Source organism: Oratosquilla oratoria, chromosome 14 (genome assembly GCF_046742065.1).
Source record: "Oratosquilla oratoria isolate Oo_2021 chromosome 14, ASM4674206v1, whole genome shotgun sequence".
Lineage (NCBI taxonomy): Eukaryota > Metazoa > Arthropoda > Malacostraca > Stomatopoda > Squillidae > Oratosquilla > Oratosquilla oratoria.
In genome coordinates, this window is record NC_134790.1 from 17,717,152 (window position 1) to 17,731,772 (window position 14,621).

Below are 14,621 nucleotides of genomic sequence, written 5' to 3' on the forward strand. Positions count from 1 at the left end.
GCCGACACGTAACAAATGGACAGTGATTTAACCAATTGCGCTATCAAGAGGGAAAGCGTAATTGGTTTAGTCATTGTCCAGAAATAAAGCTAACAGAGCATTAGATTTCATTGCTAGGACGGTAGCGAATAAAAGTGCAGAGGTAATTATTAAATTCTATCTAGCGATAGTTAGACCCATCCTTGACTATGCGGTACAGTTTTGGTCTCCGTCCTACAGAATAGACATAAATTCACTAGAATCAGTACAGAGAAGAATGACCAAAATGATACATGGATTCAGAAATTTGCCTTACGAAGAGAGGCTTAGGCACCTAAACTTACACTCTCTGGAAAGACGCAGAGTGCAGGGTGATCTAATAGAAGTGTTCGAGTGGATCAAAGGCTATAACAAGGGTGATGTAAATAAGGTCATCATAATAAAACAACAGGGCAGGACTTGCAGTAATGGGTATAAACTGGACAAATTTAGATTAAGAAGGAAATAGGCAAGAATTGGTTTACTAATATGGTAGACGATGAATGGAATAAACTTAGTAACCATGTAGTAAGCGCTGAAACTATCAGTTGTTTTAAAAAACGATTAGACAACTTTATGGATGGGGACGACAGGTGGTGATGGATACGGAGCTGCCTAGTGTAGGCCTTATGGTCTCTTGCAGTCTCCTTTATTCTTATGTTTTTATGTATCGGCTAGGTTAGAGTCCTCAGCCCGAAAGCGTATCAGTTTACGAATATCCTTCCATCGAGTTCCTGTTAGTCTCGATCGTGTTTTCAAGGAAGTAAAATGAAATAAATTAATATGGTTGATATATATATATATATATATATATATATATAATGTATGCGCATAGAAGCAATCGTTTGACAAGTATTACACATGCTTTTGTTTTAGGACTTCAAGTAATACAGGTAATTTGTGAATATCTGCTGGCTACTTCAATATAGTTGATAAACATTTCCGGCTCAAATGGCGGTTGCTAATATATATATATATTGAAAGGGAGAAGCGTAAACGCTAGACTCAAAGTAGGAGGTTTAATGCCCGACGTTTCGGTCCTAGTCCTAGGACCGTCCTCAGGGGTGTGAAAATATACAGTGGTCAAAGAGCTTGTTATACTGGCCATGGTTGGAATTGGGAGAGGTATTCCGCACTGCCGAAGCTGCCCGGGTCCCCATCCTCCTCCAGTCGCTACAAGTACCGGACGACTGGTCACAACCTTACACACCCAATTGTACATAATGGATCTCGCATACTTTTTTTTTAATTACAAAGAATAAATACAAAAAAAAAAAAAAATGCCACTTGTGCAAGTGGAAAAGTGGGCTACACACTTGTACGAAAAAGGAAATAAATTAAATCACGTTCATGCACAATGTGACCTTTGTTCATCCTGTCCTCTCTCACTCAAATAGTTCAAACTGAAGACACTTTAAGTTGGGTCTGTCTTTGTGTTCCTAGTGCCCAGGTATATTGGATTTAAATCTATGCACCTGTTTACGCTAACTTTTTTTTGTCGTCCAGGCTTCCTTTTCTTCGAGTGGTCTCTGTGTACCACTGTCGCTCCTTCCCAGTCAATGTTGTGCTGTAGTTAAACCTCCCACTTTGAGTACGGTATTTACGCTTCTCCCCTTCAACATAGATCCCAGACTCCAGACCTTCACACACACACACATACACATATATACGGTCACATGAAGAACTGTCATCCCAGAGCGCTCAACTGAAAAATCGTCACCCCATGCGATCCCACCTGAAGAATTGTCACCCCAGTACGCCGAATATCAACCATGGAACAACTATTAGGTTGGGTTAGGTTGAATGAAGGTTATGCTTATTGTCATCAAGTTACACAACAGAAGAATAGTAAACCCAGGAGGGACCACATGAAGGATTGTCATCCCAGTACGCCGAATATCAACAGTGGAATAAAGATTAGGTTAGGTTAGGTTGAATGAGGGTTATGCTTATTGTCATCAACTTATACAACCGAAGAATCGTAAACCCAGGATGACCCGCAAGAAGAACTGTCACCCTGTCGTCTGGGACGATCCTTCATGTGATACATACATATATGTATATATATATATATATATATATATATATATATATATATATATGTTTATAGATATATATATATATATATATATATATATATATATATATAGAGAGAGAGAGAGAGAGAGAGAGAGAGAGATTGTGACAGATTGGAAAAGGTGGGCGAGGAAGACACTAATTAGACATTATTTCTCTGAAGAAGCCTTTTGCAACTAGTCCGAAATAAACTTGAATTCTAATGCATGTCTTCCTCACCCACCTTTTCCATAATATATATATATATATATATATATATATATATATATATATATATATATATATATATATATATATATATGATGTAAGCGGAATAGGAAACCCAGGAGTCTTAGACTTGAGTTTATTCCTGACTAGTTTCGCAGGTATGCTTTTTCAAAGCTTTTTCAACGCATACCTTTGAAAAAGCATACCTGCGAAACTAGTCAGGAATAAACTCAAGACTAAGACTCCTGTGTTTCCTATTCCGCTTACATCAACCTGTCAGAATGTCTCAACATATATATATATATATATATATATATATATATATATATATATATATAATATATATCCACATACACACGCACTATACATATACAAAAGACATCACATGTTTAGCGCAGCCAAACGCGCGATCACAGCTGTCTTGCGGAACATTATGGGAACTTTGCCAAGGCCGTCGTGTGACGTCACGAAGCCGGGATGTAAACATTGTGACGTCACGGGCAGGAAGTAAACAAAGTGATCCGGAGTGTGCCACGGGAAAGCGACGCATGAAACCAAGTCGACGAAACAAAGCAACGGACGATGGACGACGCGTGGATGCAATTAAATTATAAACAGGACGAGGAGACGCAACCTGTGTACTGAGCAGAAGATAATATTTTGTGGACATTTTTATGTGAGCGGTGCGCTCGTGGTACAACCGGAAGAGTGTTGTTTTCATAACTTCCTTGTCGTGGGTTCAAATCCTGCAATTCTTTCCGATGCTCGGCAGTGACTTAATCATCATCTGGGTCCCAACAGACGGGGCAAGAAGGAAAGGCGAGGAAAAACATATGTAGACATTTTGCAGATTTAAAATAAAAGTTGATATTAAGAAAATAAAGATAAATAAGATGTATTCATAATATTTAATCTACCTCAGTGTCGGTCAGAAACAACCAAGTACAATGTCGAAAACTACCATGGATAACAGAACGATTCATTTTTGTAATCAACATCATTATTATTATTATTAATTATTATTATTATAACCATTATTATTATTTACCATTTTTATTATTATAATACAATTATTATTGTATTACTATTATACCAATATTATTATACAATTATTATTATTATACCAGTATAATTAGTATTACCATTATTATTATTATTACCATTATTACAGTATTCTTATTATCATCCTTTTTTTTATAGAAGAAAACGGAACGCTGTTGACATGACCACCCGGACAACGCAAGGCATCACCCGTCAGCTAGGTGTTGGACCTTGCCACTGCCGATGTGTGAAGAGGCGATGTTTTATGGAAGAGACACGCAACGGTCAAAGTTAACGAGTTCTCGATCTCGCTGTATAAGGCGCGCAGTGGGGGGCCGACCAAAACGCGTGTCACATTTACCTGGTTACGCCGGTAGGCGCTGAGTAGCTGCGGCCGAAGCCGTCACCTTTGCCCTATCATGCGCTTGGGCTGGCTTTCGGGACAAGTAACAGTCGCTGCTGGGAAACGGAGAGGAGTGCGGGATTCTAACACACAACTAAACTGTTAGGGGTTCACAAAAATGCAGGGTTTAGGATATTTCGAAGCTATTACAGTTTGTGTTTTCGCGTTCGTCCTCCACTGGCATTTCAGTGTTCATAATGTGTAATGTGCAACTTGACATTTAATGATTCAAATTGGTAAACATAATATTTATTCTGCTGGCACAGCATGCTGGTCACGTGATCTGAGGGGGCCAGGATCGAAGCTTCGCGACGTAAAGATATTATTATTTGAGACTTCATTGCTGTCACGTGTACCAACTAGTTATTTCGCTTCCTTGTTTGCCTGTTTGTGTTTTTTTTTTTATCCATTTTCTCATTCTGGGCCGAAAGATCTCCTGTTGGCATCCATTGTGTAATGTGATGATTCTCTGTTCCGTAGAAAGAGTGTGTAAGTCAGTGATCAGGTCTAGTTTACAAGTTCATGTTCTGAGTTATCCTTGAATTTAGCAGTGGTACACCTAAATTTTCACTAATATGTGTATATGAGAGGTGAGGAGTGAATGGGCCATATATAAATATATATATATATATATATATGAGAGAAATTCGCTAGTGACAGCGACATTAATCTGATAATTTTTATGACTGCTTCGGCCTCCCGTAAGATAACCTTCACAATGCCGTTACCCACTCAGCTACAGAGACTATAAAAGCCTCGAAACCTGGAATCTATCTGATTCCCGAGGATAAGAAAGATCACTAATCTGCGACCCCAGAATATATATATATATATATTTTGGGGATAACTATACAAGTGTGTTCACGGTGTTCTAAGAGTAATAGGCCGAGTTTCTAATCAGATTTTGGAGGGGGGGAGGGTGTATTAAGGGGAGGTAAAAATAAACTCCCCCCCCCACCAAGCACCTCATGTGTTTGGTCTTCGTAACACTCCATGCCATAGGCTACATGTAAATATTTACCTTTTTCAATGTCAGTAGAGTTTGCGATGTTTGCGTGTATGCGGAGGTCCTTGTTCCCGTCTGGGTGTCTCAAGTAGGTTTATTTTTGCTTGTTTCACCACTTGTAACGTCATGGGTGTAAACGGGTATAATAAGACTGGCTGCCTTAGTATTCATATGTTCAAGGGGAAGTGAGAGAGGGAGGGAGGGAGGGAGGGGAAAGGGAATGGGGGAAGGAGGGAAGGAGGTATGGAGAGGAGAAGGATTTAGGGGAAGTGAAATAGAGTGAGGGAAGGAGGGAGTCGGGGAGAGGAAAGGGAGTAGGGGAAGGAGGGAGAGAGTGGTTGAGAGGAAGGGAGTGGGGAAGGAGGTAAGGAGGGGAAAGGGAGTGGGGGAAAGAGGGAGAGAAAGAGTTGTGGAGGGGAAAGGAAGTGGCGGGATGAGGAAGAGAGTGGGAGAGGGGACAAGAAGTGAGAGAAGGGCGTGAGAGAGAATTGGTGAAGGATGGAAGGAGGGAATGGGGGATAGAAGAAGGAAGTGGAGGGAAAGGGAGTGGAGGAAGGACGGGAGAGAGGGAAGGGATGGTAGGAGAAATATGATCACCGACCCTGCAAAGTCCCCTAAAAAAAAAAAAAAAAAAAAAAAAAAAAAAAAAAAAAAAAAAAAAAAAAAGAGAGAGAGAGAGAGAGAGAGAGAGAGAGAGAGAGAGAGAGAGAGAGAGAGAGAGAGAGAGAGAGAGAGAGAGAGAGAGAGAGAGAGAGAGAGGGAGGGAGGTTGTCTTACGTTTCGTTCATCCCCGAGATGACTTGGTCCCCCTTTCATACCATGAGTCATTTGCCCTTTTACCTCTGCCACCAGCTCCTTCCTTTCTCCTTCTGAGTGATGGAACAGTTACTCGTATCATCAGTCTCGATTAATCCCTTCCCTAACGGGTGGCAACTTTCCTTTTATTCTATCCCCCGTCATTCTATTTTATTTATCATCATGACATACCCTCGGGAGAGCGAAAGGGTCCATATTTGCGACATTTTAGTTCACTTTTTTTTTTTTTTTTTACAAGGGATTACAAATCAAGATGAAAGTCGCTTTTTACAAGGGATTACAAATCAAGATGAAGTCGCCAGGAGAATTTTCGGTCCTTAACAAAGTCGGGTGTAAAGTAATAAATCAGTTACTAAATAAACTTATAGATAAATAAGTAAATGAATAGTAAAACATGTAATGAAATAAACAAGATTAATCATAATAATATAAATAAACTACCAAACATCAAATGAAATGAAATAATCTAATGGACGAAAAAATAAATAGATATACGAGATGAGATATTGAAATATATCAGTCTAGTGTTTCTCTTGATCTTAAAACGTTGGACCATAAAAACGTAAGAATGGAGGGAACTGCAAGAGACCATATGGTCTATACCAGACAGTTCCATGTCCATTACCACCTGTCAACCCCATCCATAAAGCTATCTAATCGTCTCTTAAAAACAACCAATTGTTTTAGAAATTACTACATGGTTACTAAGTCTATTCCATTCATTAACCACCTTGTTGGTAAACCAGTTCTTGTCTATTTTCTTCTTAAACCTAAATTTGCCCAATATGATTCCATTACTACAAGTCCTTTCGTGTTGTCTTATGATCGTATTGCATGAGGCAGATTCTGGAAAAGGTTGCAGAAGTTGTCACAACCTGCATGTATGTAAAACACACGTCGACAACTTGAAACACTTCCAACAATAAGAACGAATCGTGACTTACAGATGCTTATACGATATCTGAGATTAGCCTACTCTTTTGCTTTCTCTCTCTCTCTTTTCTATGAATAGAATTTATCTTTAAGTAGAAAGGACAGGGGGACTTGAAACTCTCAGATACTCAATTGGTACGGTGGCGCACTGTCCAGATTATCCTTCAATTCGTGTCAGATTATTACACTCAGCCGAGAGGTCGTTTCCTAGCAGCAGCATGTGTCATAAAATGATAAAGTACTTCGCTCTATGTAGACATAAAAAGATATCAACTCTTTCCACACAGGATGTTTTCTTAATTTTGTTTGTGACGGTTTTATTCACCTGAAGGGAGTTTTCATACCTGAGATCCGTTACGACAGCCACCGTTTTTTAGAACCAGACAGTTGACGTTGGGCCAAAATGCCTCACTTGTGTGATTCCTCTTCGGCTTTACTGCCGAAACCAAGTGGGTCGTTGGCGTTGTCATGATGAAGATACCTTTCGTCGATGGCATCGTCATGATGAAGTTACTCTTCGTCGACGGCATCATCATGATGCAAAGACCTTCGTTTTCATGGTAGATTTAGTCTAACCACATCCTGACCTTGAGAAGACCACGGCAAAGTGTCGACGTCGATTAGTCGACAATGGTCGACAGTGACCGTGACATTATCATATGGGGTTGTAGCCTCTGAGTTAGGATTCGTAGTGGATTGTGAGGATTTCATCTTTTAAGTCTTCTTATTAATCTATTTATTTTTGTACGGGAACCACATTTCTTGGTGCAGTTTCTTTAACGCAGTGATAATACAATATGAATCACTGGCGATAATATCAAGGTCAATTGCACAGAACGTTAGGCTCCTCTCACCGTTGTACGGAAGTGAAAACAACTTGTATGACAAGAGTATCTCCACGCGTCTTAATTTCTAAGAATCTTTTAAGAATACCGCCCCTTAGTGCTGAAATGACACAATCAGAGTCAATGTTTCCGACGACAATGCCAAACGATGTTGTGATACAAGTCGATGAAGGTTTGTCTCCAAATCTGACTTTTATTTTCCAAACTGGAGCCTCTCACTCAACCTTGAGCTCAGCTGATCCTCCTCACCCACCCCACCCTACCTCACCCTCTCGCTCGCTAGATGTCACATGATGCTCAGTGGGCAAAGTAGATCTCACTCTCTTTGAAACTGTTCCTGTGAATAGTATTCATTTTTCATAATGTAAACTAATATATACAAACAACCTAATCTTCGGTTCAAATTCTTCATGGTATAATTCTTTAGACTCCTACACATCCAGTGCATCATTAGATAATATTCAGTCAAAATAATAATAAGAGATGAGGTGGGTAGTACGGTTGGTCGATAAATGAGGAGTTGGTGATCCGAACGTAAACTTGTGGAACTTTGTTTCACATCAAACACAAGGTTACGTTTCATAAACACTGGGTTTAACTATTAATCGGACAATAATTCATAAATCTTCGCGTGTGATTTTCAAGGTACTATCACGACTGATATATTCTGAATAGTTCTGTTTCATATGTGTGATCATACATCAATATTTGATTTTCCGCATTTCCCGCCAAAAACTTCCCAATGTTTAATGTCGACATGAAAAGTCGTTGAGACGTTACACTAATACGCAATATATTAAGAGTGCATTGATATAAACGTTCATTTAAGACAAATTATAACAATAAATAAATATGCAAATAGATAAACGCATAAAGTAATTAATAATGACGTTCTTGCTTCTAGACCCCACAGATCATCGATAGCTTCGCGGCAACGTTGTTGAATTCGTTGTTATAACATAATTTTAAAATACATAAACTCCATTTCAGAGTAATGCAATGTGCGAGTGTTTCTTTACTGGTAAATTTATCAAGAGTTCAGTCTCCTTCGAATAATGATTTTATTTTTTTTCCTATATTCTAAGTAATACGCAGACGTAAATTTCATAGCAGTAATAAAGAAATATTTAGAAAACCAACTATGTAATTAGAATCATCTTGAGATCTAAGCCACCGAGAATGTTGCCATCGCTTTTCAACACACACACACACACACACACACACACACACACACACACACACGCAAGGTCATAGCATTACCTATAGATCGGACCTACGAGCTCTGAGCTCTCTTCCAGGAGGGAAATAGCTGTTGATCACGAGTCCAACACGTGATCCAAAGACCAAGTGAATACACACACACACACCACCACTTGATATTTTAAGGACAATTATCACAAAATCACATAGTATCATGCACGAACAAAGTGCATACTGACCAAACGCGCGTTCGGAGGTGCACCTCCCCCTCCACCCCGTACCCCTCCACCCCGGGCCACCATCTGGATAAATGTCAAGACTTCACAGCGGAGCAAAGGTTCGAAAGGCGGTGTGACGATGACTGGATCGACGTGACGCAATTCAGCTTCGTCACTGTCATTACGTATCCAGCTGGCGAGCGACAGAGGGTGGGAGGGAAGAGGGAATGATGGTGGGGAGGAAGAGAGATGAGAAGAGGAGGAAAAGGAAGAAGGGTAGGGAGAGATGGAGACGGGGCGTGAGATTGGGAGTAGGAAGGTGGGAGTGAAAGTAGAGGAATACAGGAGGGGAAATGGAGAGAGATAAAGAGATGAGAGAAAGAAAGACGAAAGAGATGAGAGTGAAGAAGAAATAAAAAAAATGAATAAGAGAGGGAGATGAGGAGAGAAAGAAAGAGAAAGCTATGAAAGACATATGAGAGAGAGAGAGAGAGAGAGAGAGAGAGAGAGAGAGAGAGAATGAGGAGAGAAAGATGAGGGGAGAGATGAATATATATATATATATATATATATATATATATATATATATATATATATATATAGAGAGAGAGAGAGAGAGAGGGGGGGGGCAGATGAAGAGAGAGATCAGAGGATTTTATCTCCTTCAGAGCTGTACGGCTTCTGATCATGAAACACATGATGGAAGCTTTGGTTTAGTGGTTAAAGCGCTCAGCTCACCCACGAAGCCTTCACAAGATCAGTAGCGATATTACCGTTGAAGTAACAGCGGCAGATCACACAAACACACACACACGACTCGGTGGCGCGGTTGGTAGAGTCCCCAACTGTCACTACGGCGGTCCGGGTTCGAATCCCGAAATAATTTCAGTATCGCTACGCTTCGAGTCGTTACTCCAGCTCGTGGGCGGGGAGTTGGGTGTGTGTGTGCGTGTAGGTCACAACATTACCCATAGATCGGTCATACGAGCTCAGAGCTCTCTTCCGAGAGGGAAATGGCTATCGATCATGAGTCCAGCACGTGATCCAAAGACCAAGGTGAATACACACACAAGCAAACACATACACAAACGAATAATTTAATACAGTACATAGCCATTTCAATAATAATAATAATATTAATAACAGTAATAACAACAATAATAATACCAACAACAATAATATCAATACTAATGACAATAATAATAATAAATCATTATTATTACTATTACCATTATTACCATCATCATAAATATATTATCGATTATCATTAAAGAGAGAGAGAGAGAGAGAGAGAGAGAGAGAGAGAGAGAGAGAGAGAGAGGGGGGAGAGGGGAGACCAAGCCTACTGGGCCTGCAGAAGAGGGGGGACTGACGCATTGCTCCAGGGGAAGAGGAACAGACCGAACTGAATTCGAATCTGACTTGAGAACATCAGAGTTACCCGCAGGAGAGGAAGTGTGTGTGTATCTATTTACCTAGTTGTATTATACGGGAAGGGGAGCTATGCTCGTAGTGACCCGTCTTTGTATCTCTCAGTATCTAGTTTTTTCCTTAAATTCTTGTATGGTATTTGCACACACTATTGTTTGTGATTCACCACGGTCTTGGATCACGTGTTGGACTCGTGATCGACAGCTATTAACCTCCCGGATAAGAGCTCAGACCTCGTGTGACCGATCTATGAGTACTGCTGCGACCTTACACGCGCACACACACACAAACTCCCCGCCCACGAGAGTTGGAGTAACGACTCGCAGTGCAGCGATACTGAAATTATTTCACCCATGGGCGGGATTCGAACCCGGACCGCCGTAGTGGCAGCCGGGAACTCTACCAACTGCGCCACGAGCCCTTAGGCTTTAACAAACCATTATAGTCATCCCTGCCTCCCGCCGACTGCCCTGGTAAGAAGCGATGCAGTAAGACACAGCATATCCATAGCGGGGCTCGACTGCGGGGCCTATGCTGGTTTACTCCCACCTCTTCGTTAACGTGGCGACCCAACTTCCACACCCGTTCATGCATAAATAGAGAAGAGGAGGAGAAATCCCTTTGAGCCGTGTCAATTTGTCGTCTATTCACAACAATTCTCTATTCACACCTATCCTTTGCTTTCTCCCTTCCCTACTCAACAGGCATTCCCTTTTTACCCTATATATATATATATATATATATATATATATATATATATATATATATATATATGTGTGTGTGTGTGTGTGTATTGTATATATATATATATATATATATGTGTGTGTGTGTGTGTGTGTGTATTGTGTATATATATATATATATATATATATATATATATATATATATATATATATATTATATATATATGCACACACAAGTCATGATAAGCCATAACACAAACTGGCCCATGCGTATTGCACGTGCAAAAGGACTAGGCAACGCAAATTGTACAAATCGCAATGCAGGAAGCGTAGTCGAGACCGATTTGCACATTAATCGTTTGCCATGACCCGGGTCTACTCTTTGTTTCTGAGTCAGTTCCAAGCGATTATGGGTGTGGGGGAAGAGGAGGAAGAGGAGGAAGAGGAGGAGGAGGAGGAGAGCCGAGGATCTCGCTATCCTGAAAGTGAAAGCAGTGAAGGCTATTTCCGCAAAGGGAAGGTAGACAACACTAATATAAACACACACACGCGCGCGCACACACACCTCGTGGCGCACTGGTTAGAGTTCCCGGCTGCCACTACGGCGGTCCGGGTTCGAATCCCGCCCAGGGCGGAAATAATTTCAGTATTGCTGCGCTGCGGGTTGTTACTCCAACTCTCGCGGGCGGGGAGTTGTGTGTGTGTGCGCGTAAGGTGACAGCATTACCCATAGATCGGTCCTATATGAGCTCTGAGCTCTCTTCCGGGAGGGAAATATCTATCGATCACGAGTCAAACACGTGATCCATGACCATGGTGAATCACACGCGCGCACGTACGCACAATGCCCGAGTCACCACAACCCGTAGCGATAATTCTTACGCTCCAGTGCTTGTTTGCACGTGCGTGCGTGCACGCATGCGTAGTTCTATGTGCGTGCGCGTTCGTAAGAGAGAGTGGAGATGTGGGAGGGATTGCTTGCATAGCGTTAGTCTCTGAATATACCCAAAGTGCACATGCCCGTGTGTGTGTGTGTGTGTGTGTGTGTGTGTGTGTGTGTGTGTGTGTGCGCGCGCGCGTATGTGATTCACCATGGTCTTGCATCACGTGTTGGACTCGTGATTGACAGCTATTTCCCTCCCGGATGAGAACTCAGAACTCACATATGACCGATCTATGGGTAATGATGTGACCTTACACGTACATACACACACCTAACATCCCGCCCAAGAGAGTTGGAGTAACGACTCGCAGCGCAGCGATACTGAAATTATTTCAACCCTGGGCGGGATTCGAACCTAGACCGTCATAGTGTCGGTCGGGAACTCTACCACTTGCGCCACTACCACTTGTGTGAGTGTGCATTCACCTTGGTCTTTGGATCTCATGTTGGACTCGTGATCGACAGCTATTTCCCTCCCGGAAGAGAGCTCAGAGCTCGTATGACCGATCTATGGGTAATGCTATGACCTTGCACGCACACACACCTCCAACTCCCCGCCCACGAGAGTTGGAGTAACGACTCAGCGCAGCGATACTGAAATTATGTCAGCCATGGGCAGGATTCGAATCCGGGCTGCCGTAGTGACAGTCGGGGACTCTACCTACCGCGCCACCGAGTCGTGTGTGTGTGTGTGTGTGTGTGTGTGTGTACACGTGGTGTCTGTATATGCGCGTATGTATATGTAAGTGTGTGTGTGTGTGTGTGTTCATTTCCACGCCTCGCCAGAATAAAAGTGCATAGCACAGGCCACAAAAATCACAAACCATTCTACTTTTTTATTAATATAATTCCTCAAACTCGTTCGTCAATGAATGTCCACCTCATTTGAAAGATCATGTGCGGTTTTTTTTTTATTCAAAACGATAGAGGAAGTGGAAACCGTGGAAGGAGTGGAGGAGGGAGAGACGGTATGACGTAAGAGTGATTCAGAGAATGGTTTCATAATATCTTAACTCTATATTCACATCTCGGATATGTTACACTTCAAAATGAGAACATTTCGAACATTTCAGATGTATTTTATAGTTTAAGCTTATGACCTCAAAAATGTACAATAAATAAGTTTGTTTATTATTGACACAAAACGTATTAGAATACTTTGTTGTACCTGTTACCTGAGAGTTTTGGTAATTTTGTCTAGTAAGAAGTTAATCGTCCTGGATTGTTGCAAATTCTTTTGGCTCGTCAAATGTCGACAATTTGGAAATCTAGAAGACGACTTCGCCTTCAGTATTCCAGACTTCCCTATGTCTACAATTGAACAACGTGCCTCATATCCGTATGTGTTTAACTTCTCTTAATTCGTCATTCGCCTTCTCAGTATATGACGCAAAGGTGATTTGACATTTGGAAATTCGAAAAATAAAATATTGTAACCTAAGTCGTTTTTACTCAAACGGGCTGACTTGGGTCATGCTGGTATGAAATGTACGAAGTTGAAGAACTACACACCTATATGACAAATAAATTCCAAGATAAAATTCAACAAACACATACTAAACATGTGTGAACGTTTTCACTATCCAAAACTCCATTCGTGAAACGTGATTCACTGGTGATCAAGCTGATTGTGAGGAGCATAATCCAAAAGGCACAGTTGCCCAAACAGTCACCTCTGCCCTATGCTCTAGGACTGTTGTGATAGGTCACTGATGAGAATCGGAGAGAAGTGCGGGACTCGAACTCGCGACTAGGAAAATACGAGACCCACGCACTTACAATGATCACTTACATTAAACATTAAATAAAATCTCACTCTCCAACCAAACATATCCATTGGTGAAATAACCACATCTCATAGAAAAAAAAATGAAAATAAAATAAGTAAATGAATAAGTAAATAAATTAAGTAGAATTTGACAAAATTAAAATAGATAAGATCAACCAAGCGTGACTCCACTATATACACAGTAAAAATCATCACCAATGGATTTATCTGCTCGGAGAAATAGGACCAAATTATGTTATGTCTAAGAAGTCACAAAACATGATGTCCACGCCGAGCCGTGGACATGAAAACCACGTTTTATGACGAAACGGTCACTTGGTCAACTGTACCTGAAGTTGCTGCCTGACGGACATAGTCTTACGAAGGGTCGCCGTGTCTGACGACTGGTAGGCTCTGTTCCTCCTGTCAACACACACAACGGAGAGCCACTACGGAGACTTCGGTTGCAACGCGCGCGAGCCGGGGGTGGGGGGGGGTTCTACCGTAGTTCTCCCGGGAGACGTACTGTAGAACTCACTCGCGTCACTTTGGTTAATAAGGCATTTAAGTTGTATCTCTGCGTTTTCCACACTAATCCTCTTCCGGCACACGCGGCACGGGACGGTTTGGGGATGGAGTGATTTCACAAAAGTTTTTTTTTTCCAGTTAATTTGTAGGCAGGAAAGGCCCTCCTTTTCAGAGGAACACTCCAAAACATGCAATCTAAAACGGAAATGGTAACAATGATATACTCCTTTATCTGGTACGTTTCTTGCCTAAACTTGACAAAAATGTTCTTATCAACAGAAGTCATATAAACAGAAGTATCTGAAGTGCAAGACATAAGTAACATGTACGCACACACGCACACTCACACGCGCGCGCGCACACACACACACCATGGATATATCATGTCAATCTGAATCGTATATATAGGAGTATGCATCTGGTATGCAATAAATACATAAAAAATCATGTGCGTACACACAACCACACACACAAACCATGGAGGCATCATGTCATATATTTTCTA

At 41.3% G+C, this 14,621-nt stretch overlaps 1 protein-coding gene across 4 annotated transcripts in view; it reads right to left on the bottom strand.

Annotated features, from left to right (window-relative positions):
• Positions 1–14,621, bottom strand: part of LOC143032751 (phospholipid-transporting ATPase ABCA3-like) — a 166,921-nt gene that overhangs the window by 103,910 nt on the left and 48,390 nt on the right. For 2 of the 4 annotated variants that reach the window (XM_076197729.1, XM_076197726.1), the window contains exon 2: positions 13,939–14,311. The exons of the other annotated variants lie outside the window; for them this stretch is intronic. In XM_076197729.1, coding sequence (XP_076053844.1) covers positions 13,939–13,962 — 24 coding nt within the window. In that variant the 5' untranslated portion in view covers positions 13,963–14,311. The remainder of the gene's footprint in view (positions 1–13,938; positions 14,312–14,621) is intronic. 4 annotated transcript variants of the gene reach the window in all.